The sequence below is a fragment of the Myxocyprinus asiaticus genome, chromosome 8 (assembly GCF_019703515.2).
Source record: "Myxocyprinus asiaticus isolate MX2 ecotype Aquarium Trade chromosome 8, UBuf_Myxa_2, whole genome shotgun sequence".
NCBI lineage: Eukaryota > Metazoa > Chordata > Actinopteri > Cypriniformes > Catostomidae > Myxocyprinus > Myxocyprinus asiaticus.
The window spans coordinates 48,395,417-48,419,211 of NC_059351.1; the positions used below are offsets into that span (position 1 = coordinate 48,395,417).

Consider the following 23,795-nt stretch of genomic DNA (forward strand, 5'->3'; position numbering starts at 1 on the left):
GGAGATGTTTTATACTTTTAAACATGGGATTACTGCGAGTATCTACAGATATTTAATAATGGAACTCCAAACTAAAGTTCTATAGGAGGATGTTCATTTATTCCACAAAAATATATAAACAAAATCACAAATCTTAGGAAAATCCCAATTCCACCTTTTGTTTTTGTAATTAAAGGAATGGTTCACCCAAAAATTTGAATTCTCTCATCATTTACTCCCCCTTAAGCCATCTCAAACTTGTCTTTCTTTCTTCCTCAGACCACAAAGGAAGATATTTTAGTGGCAATATAATGTTTGTTTGTCCATACAATGGAAGCGAATGCTGACCACATTTTCAAGCTCCAAAAAGCACATAAAGGTAATCCATACAATGCTAGTGGTTTAATCCATGTCTTCTGAACTGATCTAATCTGTTTTGGGTGAGAACAGACTAAAATATAACTCCTTTTTCTCTATAAATCTTGACATCAGCAGTTTCTTTGGCAATCATGATTTCAAGTTTGATTGCACTTCCTAGTGCCATCTAGCGCTCTAAATGCATTAAGCACTAGGAAATGTAATCGAGCTTGAAATCATGATTGTTCCTAGAGACTGCAATGGCAAGATGTACAGTGAAAGGAGTTATAATTTGGTCTGTTCTCACCCCAAATCAATTAGACTGATTCAGAAGACGGATTAAACCACTGGAGTTTTATTGATTAATTTTACGTGCTTTTTGGAGCTTCAAAATTCTGGCCACCATTCACTTGCATTGTATGGACATACAGAACTGAGATGTTCTGCAGAAGAAAGTAAGTCCTACACATCTGGAATGGTATGAGGTTGAGTGAATGGTGAGAGAATTTTCATTTGCGTGAAACTTGGAGCTTCAGTCGAGTCTCATGTTTAACACTTTATTGTGGACCAAGATAAACCAGTTTACTTTTCTATCTAGGGTTTCCACAATCATGGAAAACCTGAAAAAAAAAAAATGTATTTCACTTTTGAATTAAGATTTCCAGGCCTGGAAATGTAATGGCAATTTATAAAATCTTAAAAAATCTTTTTAAACTAGTGAATAAATACTTTTCTGCTCAGCTGTATAAATATAGGCTTAAATTTATAACCTTCGAGATAGATATTTGTCTTTGAGAGCAATTAATAAAAAAAATTTTTTTAAATCCTATGCATTAATTGTGAAGGACTGCAACGCCATGGAAAGTCTCATTAGTTGAAGTGTATCTAATTGTAGGAGCACAAATGACCGCAAGATGTCGCTGTTTCACATATCCACACTGTTTCCGCTTGCAAACGCGGTGAGAAATGGAACGGGATGTTAGCGATTTGATTGGTCGGGCCGGATCGCCCTTTACTCTGATTGGTGCGTGGACAAACTTCATATCTATACTTCGATTTCGTGCGACACTTCCGCCCGTGAAACAGCGTGCTGTGCAGTGTGAACGTGTGAGTACCTTCGCATGGGCTGTGGAAAGTGTGCAAGCAAGCCTGTCTGCTGTTTAGATGTGTTTGAGTGTTATAGTTTCCCAGCCCCCCAAATCCCACCATCTGTGCACTGTCCTTGTGTTTGCTTGTCAGTTGTCCTTGGAGTTCTTATATGTTAAAGTTCATGAGAGCTAGACAGGAGGCTGTTCTATTACTTTTGTGGCCATGCTTTTGTTTTTAATGCTTGTTTGGACAAGCAAAGCAGTCCGTTAGGTCTGTGTTAAAGCAGAAGAAGCTGTGAGTCAGAGTTACTGTATCAATTAATCTTACAGCCCCTAGTTCTGTTGACAGTAAGGGGCTGTTCAAGTAAGACGCGCTCTTGGGTTCGAAAACCGCTTGAACGCAGAGGCAGTGAGACACGTAAAAAAAACAAAAAAAAAAAAATAGGCAAAAAGTCGTGCGTTACAGTGAAGTTATCAGGGGTAGAATTTGTTTTCAGGTATTTAGCACTTGAGCACTATTACAGGGGGTGATAGAGTGACTGACATGTAATCATAATAATGGTCACAGTGTTTATTATAAACGCCTTGCTTATGACGCGAAACGCGACGTAAAGACCGAAGACGTCCGTGTGACGCAAGTGTACAGCCTCCGAGACATACAATTAAAAAGTAGTACAGACGGAACGCAAGAAACGCGTCCCGTGTTAATGTCCCCGTTTCGTTCAAAAACATCTAGAAATAGAACGGAACGCACTGATCTCGGGACACGCGTTTTTATTAGTTTAAGTGCTTCTGCGTCTGCCTATTATTATTATTATTATTTTTATTTTTTTTTAGACGCATATTTACCGGGAATTCGACTATTAAAATAAGCTTGGGACCCTAACAACAAGACATCAACTGACTAGTCGATTAATTACTTTAAAGAGATAGTTCACCCAGAAATAAAAATTCTCGTATTACTTACCCTCATGCCATCCCGGATGTGTATGTCTGTCTTTCTTCTACAGAACACAAACAACGATTTTTGGAAGAAAATTTCAGCTCTGCTGATCCATACAATGCAAGTGAATGGTGACCAGAACTCTGAAGGTATAAAAAGCACAAATGCAGCATAAAAGTAATCCATATGACTCCAGTGGTTTAATCCATGTCTTCAGAAGCAACATGATAGGTGTGGGTGTGAGAGAGATCAATATTTAAGTCCTTTACACTAAAAATCTCCACCCTTGTCCAGCCCCAACCAATAGGTGGCAATATGCACGAAGAATGCCAACAAAAAAACAAAAAAAAAGAAGAAGAAGAATGTGGAAGTGAAAGTGGACATATATAGTAAAAAAGGACTTCAATATTGGTCTGTTTTTTTACCCACATCTATCAAATCTCTTCTGAAGACATGGATTAAACCACTGGAGTCGTATGGATTATTTTTTTGTTGCCTTTATGTGCTTTTTGGAGCTTCACAGTTCTGGTCACCATTTACTTGCATTGTATGGACCTACAGAGCTGAGATATTCTTCCAAAAATCATTGTTTGTGTTCTGCAGAAGAGAGAAAGTCATACACATCTGGGATGGAGAGAGACAGGGACATGTTGTCACATTTAAATTGCACAAAATTAAAAAAATATATAAAACAAGTCTGACAATGTTATTTTTTTACTGAGCCAACTTCTGCAGTGAACCAGTAAATATTAGGGGGAAAAACACAAATATATATGATTCCTATGATAAGAATTCATTGCATCACACTTTTTTTGTCTATCTGTTGGATTGCAAGATTAAATTATTTTATATTGTCTGTATAATGCATAATGAGAATGAAAGAAGAGACGCTTAATTAATTAATTAAGCATTAATGGATTGTAACAAAAGATAAATGTGACCAATAAATAAAATGAATATCATTCATAAGAAATCTACCTATTGATTTGCACCACATACCAATATATTATTTTAATAAAAAGATAATCAAATGGACAGTCATTTGGTTTAAAGCTTGCAACTTTGTTTAGATTTACATGCATTTTATCCAAAGCAACTTACAAATGAGGAAAACAATATAGAGGTCAGTACGTGCAAGAGCAGATAAGGCTGCTGCTGCATTACAAACTCCCAAAACTAAGGTCTGTAAAATATTTCTGGCATTGTATACTGTGTATTTATATATCAAGTCCAAATGCTTCACTGTCTCATCAGGGCATAAATGTCCTTCATAATTGGGCTCTGAAGTTGTAAAAAAGTGAAACGTTTAGAAACATGGGTAGTTATGAGACTTTAATTACAACCGTAAAAAACCAGGAATACTAATAAGTGTGTTTTCATCTTAAAACATAAGTCTTGATTGACTTTCTGTCAATTTTATCACTGTCGTGATCAAAATGTTATATATTACATTTTGTAAAAAATTATATTTTAGGCCCCTATACCCAGGGCCGTAGCTGGGTTTTCTGGGGCCCCTGGCTGTGTATTGCTTTGGGCCCCTTTCCTATTAAAAAATACAGTTTAGAATTTGTTGTGGGGCCCCCCTGGACCTGTGGGCCCCTAGAATCATTACCACTTTCCACCCCACTAGCTACGGCCCTGCCTATACCACCCATTTAGAAATGAGAATAATAAATATTTTAGGGGGCGGACAAAATATGAAAATGTACAATAACTATTTTACAGACTTTAGGTATAGTCCGTCAGCAACACACTTCTGCGTTGCACTAAGGGGCCGTTCACATCGAAAGCGTTTTGCGTCCGTTTGTGCTGTTTTACCATTGTTTTTCTGTGTAAACATGATCTGGATGGACGTCGACACTCGAGAGGACGTCCTTAACCGCGTCCTGTTTTTCCTCTCTCAGTATCTCTCGCAGTAGCGCTACTTTTTTCACACGCCGTGTCAAAGTTAAAGAAACAGTAAAAAACGCGTCTCAAGACACATGCGTTCTGAATGCGTTGCGTCTATCTTTTTAGCGCTAGATCGCTTTTAGTGTGAACGACCCCTTTTAGCATTAACTTTCAAAAACAGAACGCATGAATCTTAAGAGACACGTTTTTAAAAGTTGAACTGCTTTGAACTTGGCACGCCGTCTAAAAACTCAACAGTCGTGGTGCGAGACGCAACGGCCAAAGACGTCCATGTGACGCATGTGATGCAAACGCAGACTGCATGCAAGAACGCATCCTGTTTGAACGGCCCCTGAAGTGTCCAGTGCATGTTGCACTTCATCATTTGCATGTGCAACATCCTGAAGCAATTAATAATTCCCCCGCTTCAGAGCATATTTACTTTGTCCTGTGGTCGTGACGGGATGGGTGGGCAGTGCTGGAGTTTATTAAAGGGGTGCTGCACCATTCTTTCTCTCTCTGCGCATCTCCATCAGCGGTTCAGTCATTGCAGCAGTGCGTTACAAAGCCCTGATCGGGTGTCCTGTGCATGACAGTCCGTCACCCGCTTAGACCCACTGTGACCGGCGGCTGTAGAGAGGTTGTCGGGTTCGGTTCGGATGAGCACTTGAGTCTTGTTCAGTATATAGGAGGTTCTCAAAGCATTATTTTTGTTACTGATTCCTCTACATTGCAGGAGCTGTAGTTTTATCCAGAACAGTACAAAGAAAAAGAGCCGTACAAACAGTATTGAGTTCAATTTGGACCGACACCCATACAGGATTATTATATATTAGAATTTTTTTAATCTCCATCAAAAGTTCCTGATCATGTCTTTTGTCGCTGGTAAGTGGTCTATTTATACCCTTGCAAAAAAATTACAACATGTATAGTGATGGTATCAGATGGGTAATATCATGGTATTTACATGCTTCTCCAATGTATTTCAGAGAATAGCACGGTATTGCCATGGTACATTTCCAAAATGCCATGGTAGTAAGATGTTAGGCTACTTTTTGTTGCATTTTTGTTTATGTAATTTGTGAGGAAGTGGCTGATGTAACCTAATTTATTTAATTTAACACCAGCAAAAATCTGGTAATCTGGGTAGTTAACATGAAATTTCAAGCAGTTTTAGCAATGTACCATGGTGTGACATGGTCTTAGAGGTCGACCGATAGTGAATTTTGCCGATTTTGATAAATAAGGTGGAAAAGGCTGATAACCGATAATAGTATTTTGTTACTGTGATGGGCACAAACAAAGAGGCTACAAGAGTCCAAAATGAATAAAATACCAGATGCAGTTTATTGTGCAACCAAAATCACAAGAATAAATGAGGATTAATGAGGAATACGGTTTATTATTATTCACAAAATAAGAAGTTGGAGACACGTGTGCAGATGGGGCATGTTTCCATAAAGTCACGTTAATGTCCTCTCTTTAATTTGGAACACTTGATTTGATTATCAAATCAAAATAAAAAAAAATATGCATTGAAGTAATGGGGAAAAAAATGGATGAATATTGTCAATGATGACAGATTTAGATACAGCAAATCCAGGGGCATGGGTAGCTCAGCGAGTATTGACGCTGAATACCACCCCTGGAGTCGCCAGTTCGAATCCAGGGTATGCTGAGTGACTGCAGCCAGGTCTCCTAAGCAACCAAATTGGCCCGGTTGCTAGGGAGGGTAGAGTCACATGGGGTAACCTCCTCGTGGTCACTATAATATGGTTCTTGCTCTCGGTGGGGCGCGTGGTGAGTTGTGCGTGGATGCCGCGGAGAATAGCGTGAAGCCTCCACATGCGCTATGTCTTCACGGTAATGCGCTCAACAAGCCACGTGATAAGATGCGCGGATTGACGGTCTCAGACGCGGAGGCAACTGAGATTCGTCCTCCGCCACTTGGACTGAGGCAAGTCACTACGCCGCCACGAGGACTTAGAGTGCATTGGGAATTGGGCATGCCAAATTGGGGAGAAAAGGGGAGAAAAAAAAATAAAATAAACAATGATACAGCAAATCCTCACAAAGTGTCAGTTTTTATTTCACCTACAGAGGCCTCTGTAATACTGTAGAATCCTCCAGCAGCGAATAAAAGCAAAAATATCGGCAACAGTCCACATAGATTTTTGCAGATAACCGATAGAACAGATATATCGGTCTACCTCTTCATAGTATATTTTTTTTAAATCTAAAGCCATAATAATAAAAGTTATACATGCAAGCTCTTTGAGAAGAATAAATCAGGCTATTCCTGAACTCTCAGGATGATAATAATCAGTTGTAATGTCATCACAATAATGCTGTCGTGCTTTCCCTGTTTTTATGTGCAGATCTGTATAGAGGTGGACCTAGTGCAGGTATGACGGAGTTTCAGGAGAAGCAGAGATTGCAGCATGAGAGCTCCATGCACACAGAGCTGGAGAAACTCTTGGCCACTGCTAAGTCACCGGAGGTGGAGGTAAGACCCGCTGCTCTGTAAACTACGTGATCAGTGGAGGTGACGAACATGTCCCACTAGTGCTGCTGCTGTCCTTTACTGCATGTCTATGTCACGTCCGCCCCCAGCTCACAGATGCCCCAAATATATAACCACACGCATACACAGACACGTTTACCTATTTAAATGAGGACATGCTGTTGACATTGAGTCAATGACCTCAATAATTTTTTGTCCAGATCTATTATACAAAAAAAAAAACAGTAAAAATGTAAGTCATACTTGATTACTGCTTCTCTATGATGAACATTTTTTAATTGGACTTAAAGGAATATTCTGAGTTCAGTACAAGTTAAGCTTAATCGACAGCATTTGTGGCATAATGTTGATTACCACAAAAAATTTATTTTGACTCGTCCCTCCTTTTCTTAAAAAAAAAGCAAAAATCTTGGTTACATTGAGGCACTTACAATGGAAGGGAATGGGGCCAATCTGTAAACATTAAAATACTGTTTCAAAAGTATAGTCACAAGACGTAAACAAAGTGTGTGTTAACATGATTTTAGTGTGATATAATCGCTTACTAACATTTTCTGTGTAAACTTATATCCAATTTAACAACTTTGCCATGACAATGTAGTGCAATGTAATGTGATACAGGGAAATGACACTAATATTCCTGTAGTGTAATAAAATGGCTAGGTGGTGTAACTGTCCAGAAATAAAGAAACAGAAACAATACTAGTTGTATTGGGAAATATTGATCATCATTTAAAAACTCATGGCATTTGTTAAAAAAAAATACCTTGATTGATACATGTTTGACAATACTGATTAAGAAGTGTACACTCATCTATTCAGAGTGCATGGAAAATATTTTAGTGCTTTTTTAGGGTCATTACATTTTGAAATTGTTGAAGATGACAAACGTTTTTCAAAAATATATAAAACCCACATAAACAAAGATAACATTTTGAAGAACTTGACAAATATGTCTTATACTATATTTTTAAAAGATTTCTCGTTTTCGGCATCTTCAAATTTCAACACATGCAGAACTATTTTTCAAGAGGTACATTTTTTTTTTCTTTGTATTGCAACATTACATATTTTTTAATTTACAATTTTGTTTTATGTACATTCACATGATAAACTGGAAAACAATTTGGAAGTCCTTATTTGTCAAACAAAAAAAAAAAATATTTTAGCCTATTTTTAAGATTTATGCATATCAATTTAATAAAAAAATTGCATAAAATTGAATTCTGTAATCTTTAACAAAATTAAATTAATAAAACGTTCATTTATTCAAGTTGTATTAATTTTGTTAAAGATTACACAATTCAATTCTTGAGTGCATTGACCCATAAACTTTTGTTTAAATTAAAAGCATCAGCAAAAAGTTTGCTGCTTCAAATTTAATGTAAAATTGTTGTAATTTTTTTTTGTTTTTTTTTTTTTACAAAAGTAACAATGTTAAGAAATTGAGCTGAGTCTTACGTACATTCACAGCCTATGCTGGAAAACACTGTAACGTCATTCAGCTGAGTTTGAGATGTGTTTATTCTGATGTCTGTGGGTAGTAAAATGAACTTACAAACAATAAAACTGCTGATAATGTCAAGTAAAGTCATTTTTATTTGTATAGCGTTTTTCACAACACACATCGTTTCAAAGCAGCTTTACAGAAAATCATGCATTAACAAAAAATGAAACTGTAAAATCTATAAAGTCTTAGTGTCACCATTGTGCAGTTTGATTAAATATGATTATAAATTGTGTATGAAAATTAATAAATAATTAAATAATAATTGTATTATAACCACAATGAGCAAGACGAAGGCGGCTGTGGCAAGGAACACAAAACTCCATAAGATGTTGGTTAATGGAGAAAAATAACCTTGGGAGAAACCAGGCTCACTGTGGGGGCCAGTTCCCCTCTGGCTAAACAACATGAATATAATGCCAAGATTCGTTTTTTTGTGTATAGTGCAAGTCATGGTTTAAAATGAGTAAACTAAGTGTTAAGGGCTATTGTTTAAACAAAGATTTTGTATGTATTGTAAGAGTAACGACTAATGTCCTTGAAGTTCATCCTGGATTAACTGCAGAAGTTCACATAGATACATTATCCTTTGTTATTTGGCTGATGTAGGCTTTTGTTGGCAGTTGATTGAAAGTCTATGTATTCCATTTTAAGAGTGTAGTCCATCAGTAGACCAAGGTGATGCAGGCAGAGATAAGTGAGGTGCATCGCAGTTCAACTGGCAGGTCATTTGAGCATTTCTGTGTGAGCAGTTGCTGCACACACAACCTGCAGTTAGCCCCTCTAATTAGATTTCACATGATGCCCGTTAAACTGTGACCTTACCAAAGAGATTTGTCTTTATAACTGCCTGTCTTCGCATGATGCAACTTCAGAACAATTATTATAAAGGTCAAAGGAGACTCTTCAGAGGATTAATTATGCATGTATAGTGAACAGTGTTTGTAATTAGGGATACGACTGATCTCTCTTCAGTAACTCTGTCAGATGTTTTTTTTAAGCCAACCTTATTAATTTGATAAGCAGTTGTAGGAAGGTTCAGTGTTCAATACGTTAAGCTCTACGGACAGTATCTGTAACATGCATTTGATTAGAACAGAAAAAAAAATCCAACCTTTTTAAAGACAAAGTTTTTTTTTACTGTAATAAACTAACAATGGAAGTATCATTGTAATAATTGTAGTCGCATTTTGATATATACAGTATATAATGTCTAAGTGTTTTGTCTATACTTTGAAAAACAGTGTGTATTTGAACTTTACTATGGTGCAGTACCCCATAGATTTCATTCTTAGAGCTCAATGCCAGTCCCTTACTTGAGCCTCTCCATTGTGGACAGCATGCCATATCCGTTTACCTTAATGCGCTCCAGGACTATATGAACCAGTGAACTCGTAAATGACCGGATGACTGTACATTATCCTTCTCACTACGTAATATACAGAATGTACCAAATAAATCAATAAATGGACATAAAATGTACACTGATTTGAGTTAAATTAGTTTATTATGTGAGATGAGATTGCAGAGTGATACAAGAGACGTAAAGCTAACACAAATATATGGGAAATTGGTTGCCTGGGAAAATGACCAATTATACAATTTAGCATTTATTATACAAAAATATTTGACCACAGAATGCCACAATTGACCAGAGAACTGCGCAATAATTATAGAAATGTCAAAATACCATTTTTTTCTTGGTAATTAACTTTTGTTCTCAGACATCTGTTGCGGTCATCGTCCCAAACATGTATGCAGTCTGTACGTTAACAGTTATACTCGAGCTACAAAAAATGGGTTACGAAAAAGGGTTTTTTCATAGTCAAGCTACAGGATGTTGAAGTGTACATGACATGGTGCGTAATAAAATTTTTGGAGGAAGAACGTCAGCTAAGGGAGTGTATATACGCGTTGCGCATCACCTTTGTCTTTTGGTGCATGCATGAAATGCCAAGGCCAATCAACATGATCTCACGGGAGGTTGGCATATTATTTCCGATACTTCTGGTACCCTAGGATCGGCCACATTATGCTGACTCACTGTCAAGCGCCATCTCTTATCAGACTTTTTTGCATCTGCTCCAGCATTTTTACCTTCCCCTGTGGTGCAACTGGAAGCGCATTGCGTCAGCAGCGTGGGAGACCTGGGTTTGGATCATGGGTTGAAACCAGGAAGTAACTGCGTTAGCATAATCAGTGATGAACATGATTCAAAGGTTGCATTTTTCGCTCTAAAGTAACGTTTTTACACCACTGATGGTTAGGTTTAGGTTTGAGGTTTGGGTCGGGGGTACAGTTTATAAAATAAGCATTCCTCTTCACTGCATTTCAGCCTGTACAGCTGAAAACAACTCGCTTCACAACTCGCTTTTGGCGCCCCTCTGTGGACATTACACCCGGAAAATGGACCTCAAATGGGACCATAGGCCCAACAACACTTAATGCTTTGGCCACCGGGGGCAGTGTTTTGAATTTCGGTAAACACAGTCAACCTACTTACCATGAGATCAGTCTGGGCCAATTGTGGTCCAATTAATGGGTATACATGCTGGATGAAGCCGAGCTACAATAAGCATTATCTAGGTCTTTTTGTCAGACAAAAGCTTTTACATGACGTCTTAAAAAGAAGAATCATTGTTGTAGCCTGACTCAAATTGAAGTCTCGTGGGTCACTTTTGTTAAAAAAGTGATGTAAATATGAGTAATACTTCCTATTAAAATATGTGCTTGTGTGTGTGTGTGAAAGTTTAAGTTCCACTGTGGTAATTTTCTGGATTGTTAGTACCTTAGTGTCTTTTCATTGTTCTGTTGAGGCTTGACAGCTTTCCAAAACCATTTTGAATGTTTGCCTGTTTAGAGAAGCCCCTTAGAATAGACTGAGACAGAGAGCTTTAGTGTGTGTCTTGGGTTTACATGTTGTTTTCAGTGTAGAAGTCAACTCTCTAGGACCCTCTTTTACTGTTGGCTGCAAAATAACACAAATTATGTTGAGCTCAACACCTCTCACCACCAAAGAATGTACTAAAAATGAACTGTGAAGTGAACAGTAATGACTGATTTGTGTGAATTGTGTCTCTTGCAGATCTCCAGAAAGGACTTTGAGGGCTTCAAGAAGCTCTTTCACCGTTTCCTTCAGGAGAAGGGACCTTCTATAGACTGGGCCAAGATCCAGAGACCACCCGAAGACTCGGTAAGACGAATCAATATGAATGCATTGCTTCAATGTGTGACTAATACGGCTAAGCAAAATAGCTTAAAAATGATATCTGCAAATTTTATGTGGTCTTTAAAAGAGAGAGAAAGAGTGAGTCAAAATAACAAAAGAAAGAGAGTGGAAGGAGGAGGTGTTTGAGTTTGTCGCCAGTTTTTCATGTCCATGACATTTCTCTGCTGGTCCCGTCACCAAAATAACCCACGACCTATCCACAAATACTCACACGCTGAAGGTTAAACTATGAATAGCATGACACTTCCAGCATCCCACAACCTTGGCTGACATTTCTATTCAACCACACAGCCGTTTGTAAAACTCAGGTTACAGCACATTGTAAACCTGAGACTTGTTCAACCCAGGACGAAATAAACGCCACAACTGTTTCTAGATCAGTGCTTAAGTGTATGGCGTCTTCTCAATGGCTCATTTATATTTCAATCATCATCCTTTTTCACATTCTGGAAGTGCTGATTGGTTGGATGGTTGGTCGGTCTGCTTGAGAGAGTGTGTATTTTTGTGGAGGGGGCTAATAAGCCATCACGTTGTTTTCTCAATCAACATCTTCAGTGTTTTGTTATGCCACATTGGTGGGGGTGGAGTCAGGAGAGAGAGGCACTTTGAAACCTTATATTTGGCCTTTGATTCAAAGATGAGGTTTAATGTCTCAAATCTGCACAATGTTGCTCTCCAGAGGAAAACTTGAAGCGTATTTGAATGTTTGCCTGGCCAAGCATGCTGGAGCAAAATCGTTGAGCCAGTCGCATTCTCATTTAGTCTTTACTGGACGTCTGTACATTTGAGTGTTCTTTTTTTAAGGTCATATCATGAGGAATTGCATTTTCCTTGATCTTCTTAAATAAATGTTTATTGTATGTTGAGAATATGGCAGCCCATATGTTAAAAGGATGTGCAATTTGGCACACTGTTTAATGTGCATCTCAATATTACTGGAGCCAGTTTTGGGGCTAGTTGCTCAAACTCTCTAGCGCCACCAACAGTCCAAATTTTCATGTAGGAAATCATGCTAAATAAAAATGTCCATATAACTTGTTTTTACCTCTTCTTTGCTCCCTGTATTTGTTGGGTCCTGCACAATACAATGTTTACCGATTTATTTTAAGGTCCACCATAAACCTTTCCTCTATTTTAAATGGATTTGTGTGTAGCATTTTTTGTGATTCCTCATGCGACATTATTGTTAAACCAGAATCCAACTACTAATCAGAAAAAATGAAGATTTGGTGCATAACATGGGACTTTTAACTATAAACAAGCCCGAAACCAGGGACACACCAGGGACTTTTATTTTTAAATAACAGAGACTTGGCCATTTTACAATGCTTTACCAGACATAGGATTTTGTGTGTGTGTGTGTGTGTGTGTGTGTATGTATATATGTATATATATATATATATATATATATATATATATATATATATATATATATATATATATATACACCGATCAGCCACAACATTAAAATCACCTGCCTAATATTGTGTAGGTCCCCTTCGTGCCGCCAAAACAGCACCAACCCACATCTCAGAATAGCATTCTGAGATGATATTCTTCTCACCACAATTGTACAGAGTGGTTATCTGAGTTACCATAGACATTGTCAGTTTGAACCAGTCTGGCCATTCTCTGTTGACCTCTCTCATCAACAAGGCGTTTCCATCCACAGAACTGCCACTCACTGGATGCTTTTTTTAAATGCTATTCTGAGATGCAGGTTGGTGCTGTTTTGGCGGCACGAGGGGGACCTACACAATATTAGACAGGGGATTTTAATATTGTGGCTCATCGGTGTATATATACTGTATATAATCACAAGATAAGGTTTACTGAGGAATAAGGTTTCTTTTTATTTTAAGATATGAAGTTGAAGGGGCCTGGGTAGCTCAGTGAGTATTGACGCTGACTACCACCCCTGGAGTCGCGAGTTTGAATCCAGGGTGTCCTGAGTGACTCCAGCCAGGTCTCCTAAGCAACCGAATTGGCCCAGTTGCTAGGGAGGGTAGAGTCACATGGGGTAACCTCCTTGCGGTCACGATTAGTGGTTCTCGCTCTCGATGGGGTGCGTGGTAAGTTGTGCGTGGATCACGGAGAGTAGCATGAGCCTCCACATGCTGAGTCTCCGTGGTGTTATGCACAGCGAGCCATGTGATAAGATGCGGGGATTGATAGTCTCAGAAGCGGAGGCAACTGAGACTTGTCCTCCACCACTTGGATTGAGGTGAGTAACTGCACTACCAAGAGGACCTACTAAGTAGTGGGAATTGGGCATTCCAGATTGGGAGAAAAGGATATGAAAATCTGATAAAAAGATATGAAGTTGAAGATAGACACTTTTGTGCTGACAGGGCACATTTTCATATAGTTGCATGTTTCTTTGCATGCCCATGCTTCAATTTAAAACATTTTATGATCTAATCAAAATAACAAAATATGCAATGAAGTGAGAATAAAAATATTTTTGTCAATAATGAAAGATTTAGATATAGCAAATCCACACAAGGTGTCAGTGGAGTTCGGAATTGCGTACTACCATACTACTCATACTATTTCTGCTATAGATGCATATGGCAGAAGTATTAAGAGTAGTATGGGTATTATGCTATTCCGAACTCAGCCAGTGATTGTTTTAATTTCACCCCTAGAGGCTGCTGTTATACCGTAGAATCAAGCCGTTTTAACTGTAGAATCTTCCAGCACCGGACACAGAGGAAAAATATCTATCGACAACTGTTTGTATAGATTTTTACAGATAACCGATAGTTCCAAAAAACAACGATTGGCACCAATTAATCAGTAAAACCAATATATCAGTCTACCTCTATTCGACAACATTAAAGCAAATAAAATGATAAAAATACATATGAAATTACCCTTTTAAGTTAATCATATCCATTTAGTTTGTAATTCCTGGGGGAAGTGTCCTTGGACATTGAACTTTTGAACCTGACAGAGGTCAAATAAATCCAACAGTTGCTGCTGTGATGAAACTCAGAGCACAAGACCACTTTGCCCAATTTTGATTTATGGTTTGTTCATCTGAGAAGAATTTGTGTTCAGGTCTCAGGTGAGCTAAACTACATTTTACAGTACATCTACTTCATATAATGAAAGCACACCACACCCAAGTTGAGAGAAATCAAAGCAGCTCATATTTAATATAAACTGGCCGTTGATTTAGAGTAATATTTATTTTGTAAGGTCTCTTGTTTCTGACCATCTCCCAAAGCTCTGTGTTTAATCTTCAACTGGTTAAAGGATTACAGCTTCATTTAAAATTCTGTCTTTATTTACTCACCCTCATGAAAGCAAAATATGTTTTGACAAATGTTCAAGCTGCTCTATTCCATACAGTGAAAGTGGATGGTGATTTTTCCTGCCAAGCTCCAAAAAAGGACAAAGTACCATTACATTTTCATGAAAGTAGTCCTCAAGACTCATGTACTATATTTTAAGTCTTCTGAAGCCATATTATCTGGCCTTTTATTAACAGTTATTAACAAATAATATATCTTGCTAAATCTCTCTCTCACTCAGCTCTCAAATCTCTTTTTCTCCCTCATTATTTCTCATTGTTTTACAGATCCAGCCCTATGAGAAGATCAAGTTGAAGGGTCTTCCTGCCGATGTGGCGTCCAGTCTTAATAAACTCGCTGTGGTGAAGCTCAATGGAGGTCTAGGCACCAGCATGGGCTGCAAAGGACCCAAGAGTCTCATCAGTGTCCGCAATGAAAACACGTTCTTGGACCTGACTGTGCAGCAGATTGAGGTGTTACATCATTACAATGGCTACGTTCACACAGTCACAGGGGAATTCACTAAGAATGAATTCTTGTACAAATGACCGATAGCGTCATTTAGTTAAACACACTCTCTCTTCATGTTTTTAGTACCCGATTCACTGAAGTTTTTTTACTGTATTTTTATTGGGCTGAGTGTGATTAATAACGTTAAAAAATTTACAAAATAAATCATGTTGCCGGAACATAAAAAGGAATATTTCTGTCATCTGGCAATTCAAGCTTGAAACACCACCTGTTTTCAGCAGGGGGCAGTAAACGAAACTCCATCTGTATAGGCAACGCGCAGCTGGACAGCGCCAGCACAAGATGAGAACGTGTTCTTGAGTCCAAACACAGCTGGGTGGAGCGCAGTTCCGAATACAGGGATCTCCAGATGTGTTTTTCTGCATTTCAAACTATGTTTAACTTGACACAGCAACCTAAAATTTTTTTTATGATGCCACATAAGCAAAGTGAGATGCTCCAAAAGCGTCTGTCTGTACATTGTGTCCTTAGAAAAGTCTTATAATAAATCTCGGACAGATTGACTAATTCATTTGCAAAATGGATTGCAGGGGACTATAGGCCAATGATAGGCTTAGGTTCAATTATACGAAAATAAACAATATATTGCCCTCTTAAAGCCACTTTTGAATAGTATTATAAATGCTTTAAATACATGTATGAGTTTCTGCATATAATATTTACAATTTAAGAGAACTGAATGATAGTATTGTGTAGAACTTGGAAAGTGGGTGATGTGGCAAGCAGTGTTTATCTACTTCTGAGTCAAGTACATGGGTTTAAACATTTCTCTGGCTTATATGTGATCTGTTTAAGGTGATGTAAGAGCCTGTTTGCCATTTCAGACCTTGATAAAGATTTTTCCCTCTGTGTCAATGACAGTTTACCCCAAAGTTGCATAATATCAGTAAAACCTGATTGCCTTCTCTGGAGAAGTGCTATTTGTTCGGCAGTTTTTAACCATTATGAACTAGCAATTGTAGTGTCTTGCTTGTGAACGAATCAGTGTTTTTGAACAAACTTTTTAAGTGAATGAATAGTTCTTGTTCATGACCAACTCTCTGTTTGTTTTTTTAAGGAATCAGGTGTGAATCATTGATTCAATGACTGACTTATAACATGTATAAGACATTTGTCACCTCCTACTGGTGTAAATATGTAATATGCAGTTATAGTGACTGGATGAATCAGTGAATGAATCTGAATGAATCTCTTTGGTAAACGGATTCAGAAGACTGTGAAATGAATCAAACTCCCCACCACCAACTAGCAACTCTTGATATAATTGTAAATTATTGTATACCTCTGATTTGTTTTACATTTCTGGCCATGTTCAACTTTGGATGAGTTGGTTGGCTAAATATCTCTCTCTCTGTCTCTGTCTGTCTGTCTGTGTCTTTCAGCATTTAAATAAGAAGTATAATGCAGATGTTCCCCTTGTGCTGATGAATTCCTTTAACACAGATGAGGACACCAAGAAGATCTTGCAGAAATACACACATCTCCGTGTCAAGATACACACTTTCAACCAGAGCAGGTACTCTACTCTAACCACTAGGCTACAGCTCTGAGATCTTTTTAGTGTTCAACCTTTCCTCACTCCTTTCGATACAGGTATCCCAGAATCAATAAGGAGTCTTTGTTGCCCGTGGCCACTAACATGGGGCTGACGGGTGAGAACGCAGAAGCCTGGTACCCACCTGGGCATGGAGACATCTACACCAGCTTTTACAACTCCGGTGTGCTGGACAAGCTCATCGTGGAAGGGAAAGAGTACATCTTTGTGTCCAACATCGATAATCTGGGCGCCACGGTGGACCTGCACATCTTAAACCACCTGGTGAGCCAGCCAAGCGGCAAACGCTGCGAATTCGTCATGGAGGTCACCGATAAGACGAGAGCTGACGTGAAGGTGAGAGGGAGCGAGAGGTTACCATGCCAAGGTAGTTTTACTATTGCCGCTGTCTTTGGAATGTTCAGAGGAAGTGAACATTACTGAATGGATGAAAGATTAGGAAATTTCAAAACAGAGAATTTATTTAGAAATGTGTTCTGTCATATTAAAATAAAACAATTGACAATAAACACATTCTATCATAATTTACTCACCCTAATGTCATTCCAAACCTGTAACACTTTCTTACTTTTGTGGAACACAAAAGGAGAAGGTTAGCAGTTTTTTTGTATCATTAAAGCTTACACTGAACAAGGGCTGTCAAGTTTAAAAAAATACAAAAAAGCAGAATAAATGTACCATTAGCGACATGAGGGTGAGTACATGATGACGAAATTCCAGAATTATTATAAACTATACCTTTAATGCTTATTGGTGTTATTTGTTTCAGGGTGGTACGCTGACTCAGTACGATGGTAAACTCAGGCTGCTGGAGATCGCTCAAGTGCCCAAAGCTCACGTAGACGAGTTTAAATCCGTCACCAAGTTCAAGATCTTCAACACCAACAATCTGTGGATCAGCCTGCCGGCCATTAAAAGACTTCACGAACAGAACGCAATGGACATGGAAATCATCGTGAACCCCAAGGTGACAAGCCCATGCAAAATCCTAATGCCAAACTCTTAAAATTAAATGTGTTGGCCAAATTCTAAGGCAACATTGTATGTGTCCTTAAAGGACAATTCAGTACTGAAAAGTATTGAGTTCAATGTACTGTTTTTAAAAATTCACTATTTTACTGTATATTTTTTGTGTTCAATGGATTTTTATGCTTATTGGAGTATCCCATTGTTAGCTTAGCAACATGCTAACACCTAACTCTTTTGAAATTCATTCATTTTGGCCAAATCCTATGGCAGCATCACATTTGACCTTTAAGGATAATTTAAGATTAAAATGTATAGAGTTCAATGTGTTAAATTTACTATTTGACTCAATATTTTTGTGTTCGATTCAGTATATTTTTATCCTCATTGGAGTATCCCGTCATTAGCTTAGTAACATGCTTACGCCAGACTCGATCTTTTTGTCCAAATTCTATGGCAGCATCACATTTGTCCTCTAAAGGGTCATGAAACACTACAACACATGTTAACAGGTATACAGTATAAGTCTTGCACACAAGGGAAGAGAATGTCAACATTCGTTATTTTTAATTTCAAGAGGAAAAGTGTTAATTTGGGGATTTTTCTGGCTATTTTCATCTTCTGGGTTTGAAATGAACATCGAGTCAACGTCACAGCTCATGACGTACATGGTTTAGCTTTCCATTGAATTTCAGCATCTCTACCTCACAGGTGTTTTCTGTATTATTCATGAGAATGAGACGCGTGGTCTTTACCCTTTGACAAGTGAGCGCTGCAGGTTTGTCAGTGTGCAAACCTGCGGCTGACAGAGGGACAGGTCAGGGTTCCAGTTAAAGGCAACACCTTTTAAATGTTTGCGCAGCACACATTTATTAATGTGAGTGTTTCGAGACATGCGGTGAGGTGGACCGTCTCTGACTGGTGCTCGTTTGAGATGCGGTTTACATTGATTGTCCCAGACACAAATGCTATCGATCCATCCATCCTTAATGTGAGTGTGTTAACCGATCTAAGCACTTATATTTGTTAATCAACGTCATGGAATAAGTCTCAGAAGTTATTAAAGTGTCAAAAAACATTCAGATATTTTCAATACAGAGTACATGGCTTGGCATTTATTTGCATATTAAATTACAGATATAAATTACAAGTGTGAGTAATGTATTGTGAGCTTACAAAACAGTGTATAATTTATTTGTGCATTTGTTACGAGTAATTGTGAGAATCTTTGATGCTGTTAACTGCATTAGTGAAATAAAGCTAAGTGACTGGATCAGACAGTTGTTGGGTTCACTTCCCCTTCTACCCTCACTTCGCTGCTGATCACGCCCAATTGGGCTGCATCTTTTGAAAATTTTGGTGAGACCCATTAAGGACAATTCAATATTGAAAAGTATAGAGTTCAATGTATTAAAAAATTGATTATTTTACTCAATATTTTTGTGTTCAATGTATTTTTATGCTAATTAGAGTATCCCATTGTTAGCTTAGCAATACAGTGCATCCGGAAAGTATTCACAGCACTTCACTTTTTCCACATTTTGTTATGTTACAGCCTTATTCCAAAATGGATTAAATTCATTATTTTCCTCAAAATTCTACAAACAATACCTCATAATGACAACGTGAAAGAAGTTTGTTTGAAATCTTTGCAAAATTATTAAAAATAAAAAACGAATAAAATCACATGTACATAAGTATTCACAGCCTTTGCCATGACACTCAAAATTGAGCTCAGGTGCATCCTGTTTCCACTGATCATCCTTGAGATGTTTCTACAACTTGATTGGAGTCCACCTGTGGTAAATTCAGTTGATTGGACATGATTTGGAAAGGCACACACCTGTCTATATAAGGTCCCACAGTTAACAGTGCATGTCAGAGCACAAACCAAGCCATGAAGTCCAAGGAATTGTCTGTAGACCTCCGAGACAGGATTGTATCGAGGCACAGATCTGGGGAAGGGTACAGAAAAATGTCTGCAGCATTGAAGGTCCCAATGAGCACAGTGGCCTCCATAATCTGTAAATGGAAGAAGTTTGGAACCACCAGGACTCTTCCTAGAGCTGGCCGCCTGGCCAAACTGAGCAATCGGGGGAGAAGGGCCTTAGTCAGGGAGGTGACCAAGAACCCGATGGTCACTCTGACAGAGCTCCAGCGTTTCTCTGTGGAGAGAGGAGAACCTTCCAGAAGAACAACCATCTCTGCAGCACTCCACCAATCAAGCCTGTATGGTAGAGTGGCCAGACAGAAGCCACTCCTCAGTAAAAGGCACATGACAGTCCGCCTGGAGTTTGCCAAAAGGCACCTGAAGGACTCTCAGACCATGAAAAACAAAGATTGAACTCTTTGGCCTGAATGGCAAGCATCATGTATGGAGGAAACCAGGCACCGCTCATCACCTGGCCAATACCATCCCTACAGTGAAGCATGGTGGTGGCAGCATCATGCTGTGGGGACGTTTTTCAGCGGCAGGAACTGGGAGACTAGTCAGGATTGAGGGAAAGTTGAACACAGCAATGTACAGAGACATCCTTGATGAAAACCTGCTCCAGAGTGCTCTGGACCTCAGACTGAGGCGAAGATTCATCTTCCAACAGGACAACAACCTTAAGCACACAGCCAAGATAACAAAGGAGTGGCTCCGGGACAACTCTGTGAATGTCCTTGAGTGGCCCAGCCAGAGCCCAGACTTGAACCCGATTGAACATCTCTGGAGAGATCTGAAAATGGCTGTGCACCGACGCTCTCCATCCAACCTGATGGAGCTTGAGAGGTCCTGCAAAGAAGAATGGGAGAAACTGCCCAAAAATAGGTGTGCCAAGCTTGTAGCATCATACTCAAAAAGACTTGAGGCTGTAATTGGTGCCAAAGGTGCTTCAACAAAGTATTGAGCAAAGGCTGTGAATACTTATGTACATGTGATTTTTTTTTTTAATAAAAATAAATTTGCAAAGATTTCAAACAAACTTCTTTCATGTTGTCATTATGGGGTATTGTTTGTAGAATTTTGAGGAAAATAATGAATTTAATCCATTTTGGAATAAGGCTGTAACATAACAAAATGTGGAAAAAGTGAAGCGCTGCGAATACTTTCCGGATGCACTGTATGCTAATGCATAACTGTATTAAAAACAGTGGAGTGCAGGGTGTGCAGCGCACTGGGGACCAGGGTGAGAGGGGAGCTTTGCATCGCCTGTTAAGTGGCCCACCAGAGGGCAAAAATGACCGAGAGCATCTCGCTTGGTTTTGCTTGTTGTTTCAGTTCCTCTGTGATTCCAGGAGCTCTAAATTAATTGAAATGTTTGTTTGTGTCAGACTCTAGATGGCGGTCTGAATGTGATTCAGCTGGAGACTGCGGTGGGTGCTGCCATGAAGAGCTTTGACAACGTGCTGGGTATCAACGTGCCTCGCAGCCGGTTCCTGCCTGTCAAAACCACCTCTGACCTCCTATTGGTCATGTCCAACTTGTACAGCATGGATGCAGGGTCTCTGACCATGAGCCCCAAGAGAGAATTTCCCACAACACCTCATGTCAAACTGGGCAGCTCCTTCACAAAGGTAGGCACTGAGCCAATCGGTTTATAGGATACTGTCTCTTTAAGGAATTCATCCTTTCAGTGGCTGGCAGCTTTTAAATATTAAACCTGACAAATGTGTGTGTTTGTGTGTGTTCTATAGGTTCGGGACTTCCTAAAAAGGTTTGAGAGCATTCCTGACATGCTGGAATTGGATCACCTGACTGTATCGGGAGACGTTACCTTTGGAAAACAAGTCACTCTCAAGGTATGAAAGTCGAGGAATGAAGATAGAATAAATGAGAGCTATACAATAAGGATGCAATGATTATGGATTGAATAACCCAACATTGTTTACGAAGGTTATTCAGTATGAACATATTTTTTTCTATACAACAGGGTACTGTTATCATTATTGCTAATCATGGAGACAGAATTGATATCCCAGCTGGTGCGATGCTGGAGAACAAGATCGTTTCAGGAAACCTGCGCATTCTGGACCATTGAGGCCTTCACAACCAAACACAACTGTTACACAACAATTTACCTGGACTGTTACTGGGCATATACTGTGTGTGTGTGTGTGTGTGTGTGTGTGTGTCAGATATACAGTATGAGTGTCACCTTAAAAAGGATATCCATATGATTACCATTAATATCCCTTAAGAAAATATAGTTAAAGTAATTTTGACTATTAATTTCTATAAGGACTTTTATTCTGATGTAACTTTAACAAGACTGCTGCTGGTTTTGGTGCTGTTGTTATGCAAGCAGTGATGGTTAAACTGAAGATTAGGGATAAAAACCATTTCAGTTCGGGGTTTATGGATTAAACTGGGATAGTTCACACAAAAATAAAAATTCTGTCATTATTCTGTCACCCTTGTGTAATTCCAAACCTATTTGCTGTCATTTTTTCCATGAAATACAAAAGGAAAATCTTCATGCAGCTCTTTTGAAATACAAAAACAGTTCAGTGATCTGTAAACCTTCCTAAATTTTGGTCTGATCCTCACACAAAACTCGCTGATTCTTGAGATAAGGGACAAACATTTTTTTTAAATCTATTAACTAAATTAATTTGAAATGGATTAAAATTAATTTAATTTGTAGACAAAGGTCTCTGCTTACGAAAAAAGTTAGCAAACAGGTTTTATAAAAATGCTAAATTGTGTCAACTCCGTCAGACATATAAAAAAATATATATATTTTCATATAATTATGAATTTAAAGTTTAATTTATGTATTGTTTGATACCTCACAGATCCCTACCTTTCATTTGATATTTATGAATCTGTTGCATTTTTTAACACTTTGTTTGGCAGTTTAACTTTGTGACCTCTTGCTGAGGACAGGTTAAGTTACATGTGCTTCCAAGTATAATGCATGCATTTAATTAAAAAAAAAAATCAAATGAAATTATTAAAAAATATATAAGCAATAAATGCTCTGAGTATACACATTTCCTTTAGATTTAACTTTTTCAGTATTTTTATTTACATGAATTTCTTGATTTTTAACATAAAGAGGACTTTTAGGACGTTTTGTCCTCTATCTCAAGAATAAGTTAACTATCATATGGCATTAAAAGACTTGCAAAATAGCAAACAATTTATATAAGCTACTTCTGTGGTGTTTTTTTGTCCATTTTTAGAGCTTGACACGTATGGTCAACGTGAACTGTTGCATGGAAAGAGCAGTGTGAACATTCTTCAAAACATCTCCTTCAAATATTTTTGCCTATTTTAAGAGTTATGCATCAAATTGAATTGTCATTTTTCACAACATTATATTAATAAAATGTTATTATATATTTATATACTAAATATTTAGTTTTTGTAACAATACACAATTCAGCTGGATGGAATTGTGTTATGTATTTGTTATATGAACTCATGCATAGGGAAGATTGAATGACAATTTTCACTGTTATGTAAACTATTCCTTTAAGATTAGAATATTCATATAGGGAAGGCTGTGCTGAATGTCTGTTCACTTAAGAAATTAAAGTACAGTTTTCCCCTTTAGGGAGAGACTGGTTTGGTTTTTGGTCTTTTATTTTATTCAACAATCAGGACTCCCCAGTGACTTGAGGGAGTATAAAATTATTATATTTTTAAGGTGTTTTAATACATTTTTTAGCGGAAGAAAGTTGTATAACATAAGTCATTTATAAAAACGTGTCATTTACTTTACAATTTAATCAAATCATTGCCTAATGTAACACTGCATACATTTAAAAAAATTGATAAAGTGCCTGAAAAACATTTGTACATCTAACAATATCTTGATTCCAGTTATCAGGTTTTAGGAAGACTTTCATATACAGTCTCAACAGCTGATGCCCTCTAGTGGCTGTAATCCAAATATAACTGCAGTCTGAACGGTTTCTGATCAAGAGATCAAAAG

General features: G+C 38.1%; 1 protein-coding gene across 1 annotated transcript; it reads left to right on the forward strand.

Moving 5' to 3' along the window:
• The first annotated feature begins 4,765 nt into the window (after positions 1-4,765).
• Positions 4,766-23,413, forward strand: LOC127445334 (UTP--glucose-1-phosphate uridylyltransferase-like). The gene is made up of 10 exons (XM_051705334.1): positions 4,766-5,142; positions 6,636-6,763; positions 11,374-11,481; positions 15,104-15,289; positions 16,730-16,863; positions 16,941-17,238; positions 17,672-17,869; positions 21,187-21,429; positions 21,550-21,654; positions 21,786-23,413. The coding sequence occupies exons 1-10, from the start codon at positions 5,127-5,129 to the stop codon at positions 21,891-21,893; spliced, it is 1,524 nt and encodes a 507-aa protein (XP_051561294.1). The 5' UTR covers positions 4,766-5,126; the 3' UTR covers positions 21,894-23,413.
• Positions 23,414-23,795: the final 382 nt, after the last annotated feature.

What these genes read in the sequence shown, in the direction of transcription:
- LOC127445334 (XM_051705334.1), top strand. An exon ending in AGAGACCACCCGAAGACTCG is followed by an intron (nt 11,482 to 15,103) that starts GTAAGACGAATC and finishes ATTGTTTTACAG; the next exon opens with ATCCAGCCCTATGAGAAGAT. An exon ending in AAATCATCGTGAACCCCAAG is followed by an intron (nt 17,870 to 21,186) that starts GTGACAAGCCCA and finishes TGTTTGTGTCAG; the next exon opens with ACTCTAGATGGCGGTCTGAA.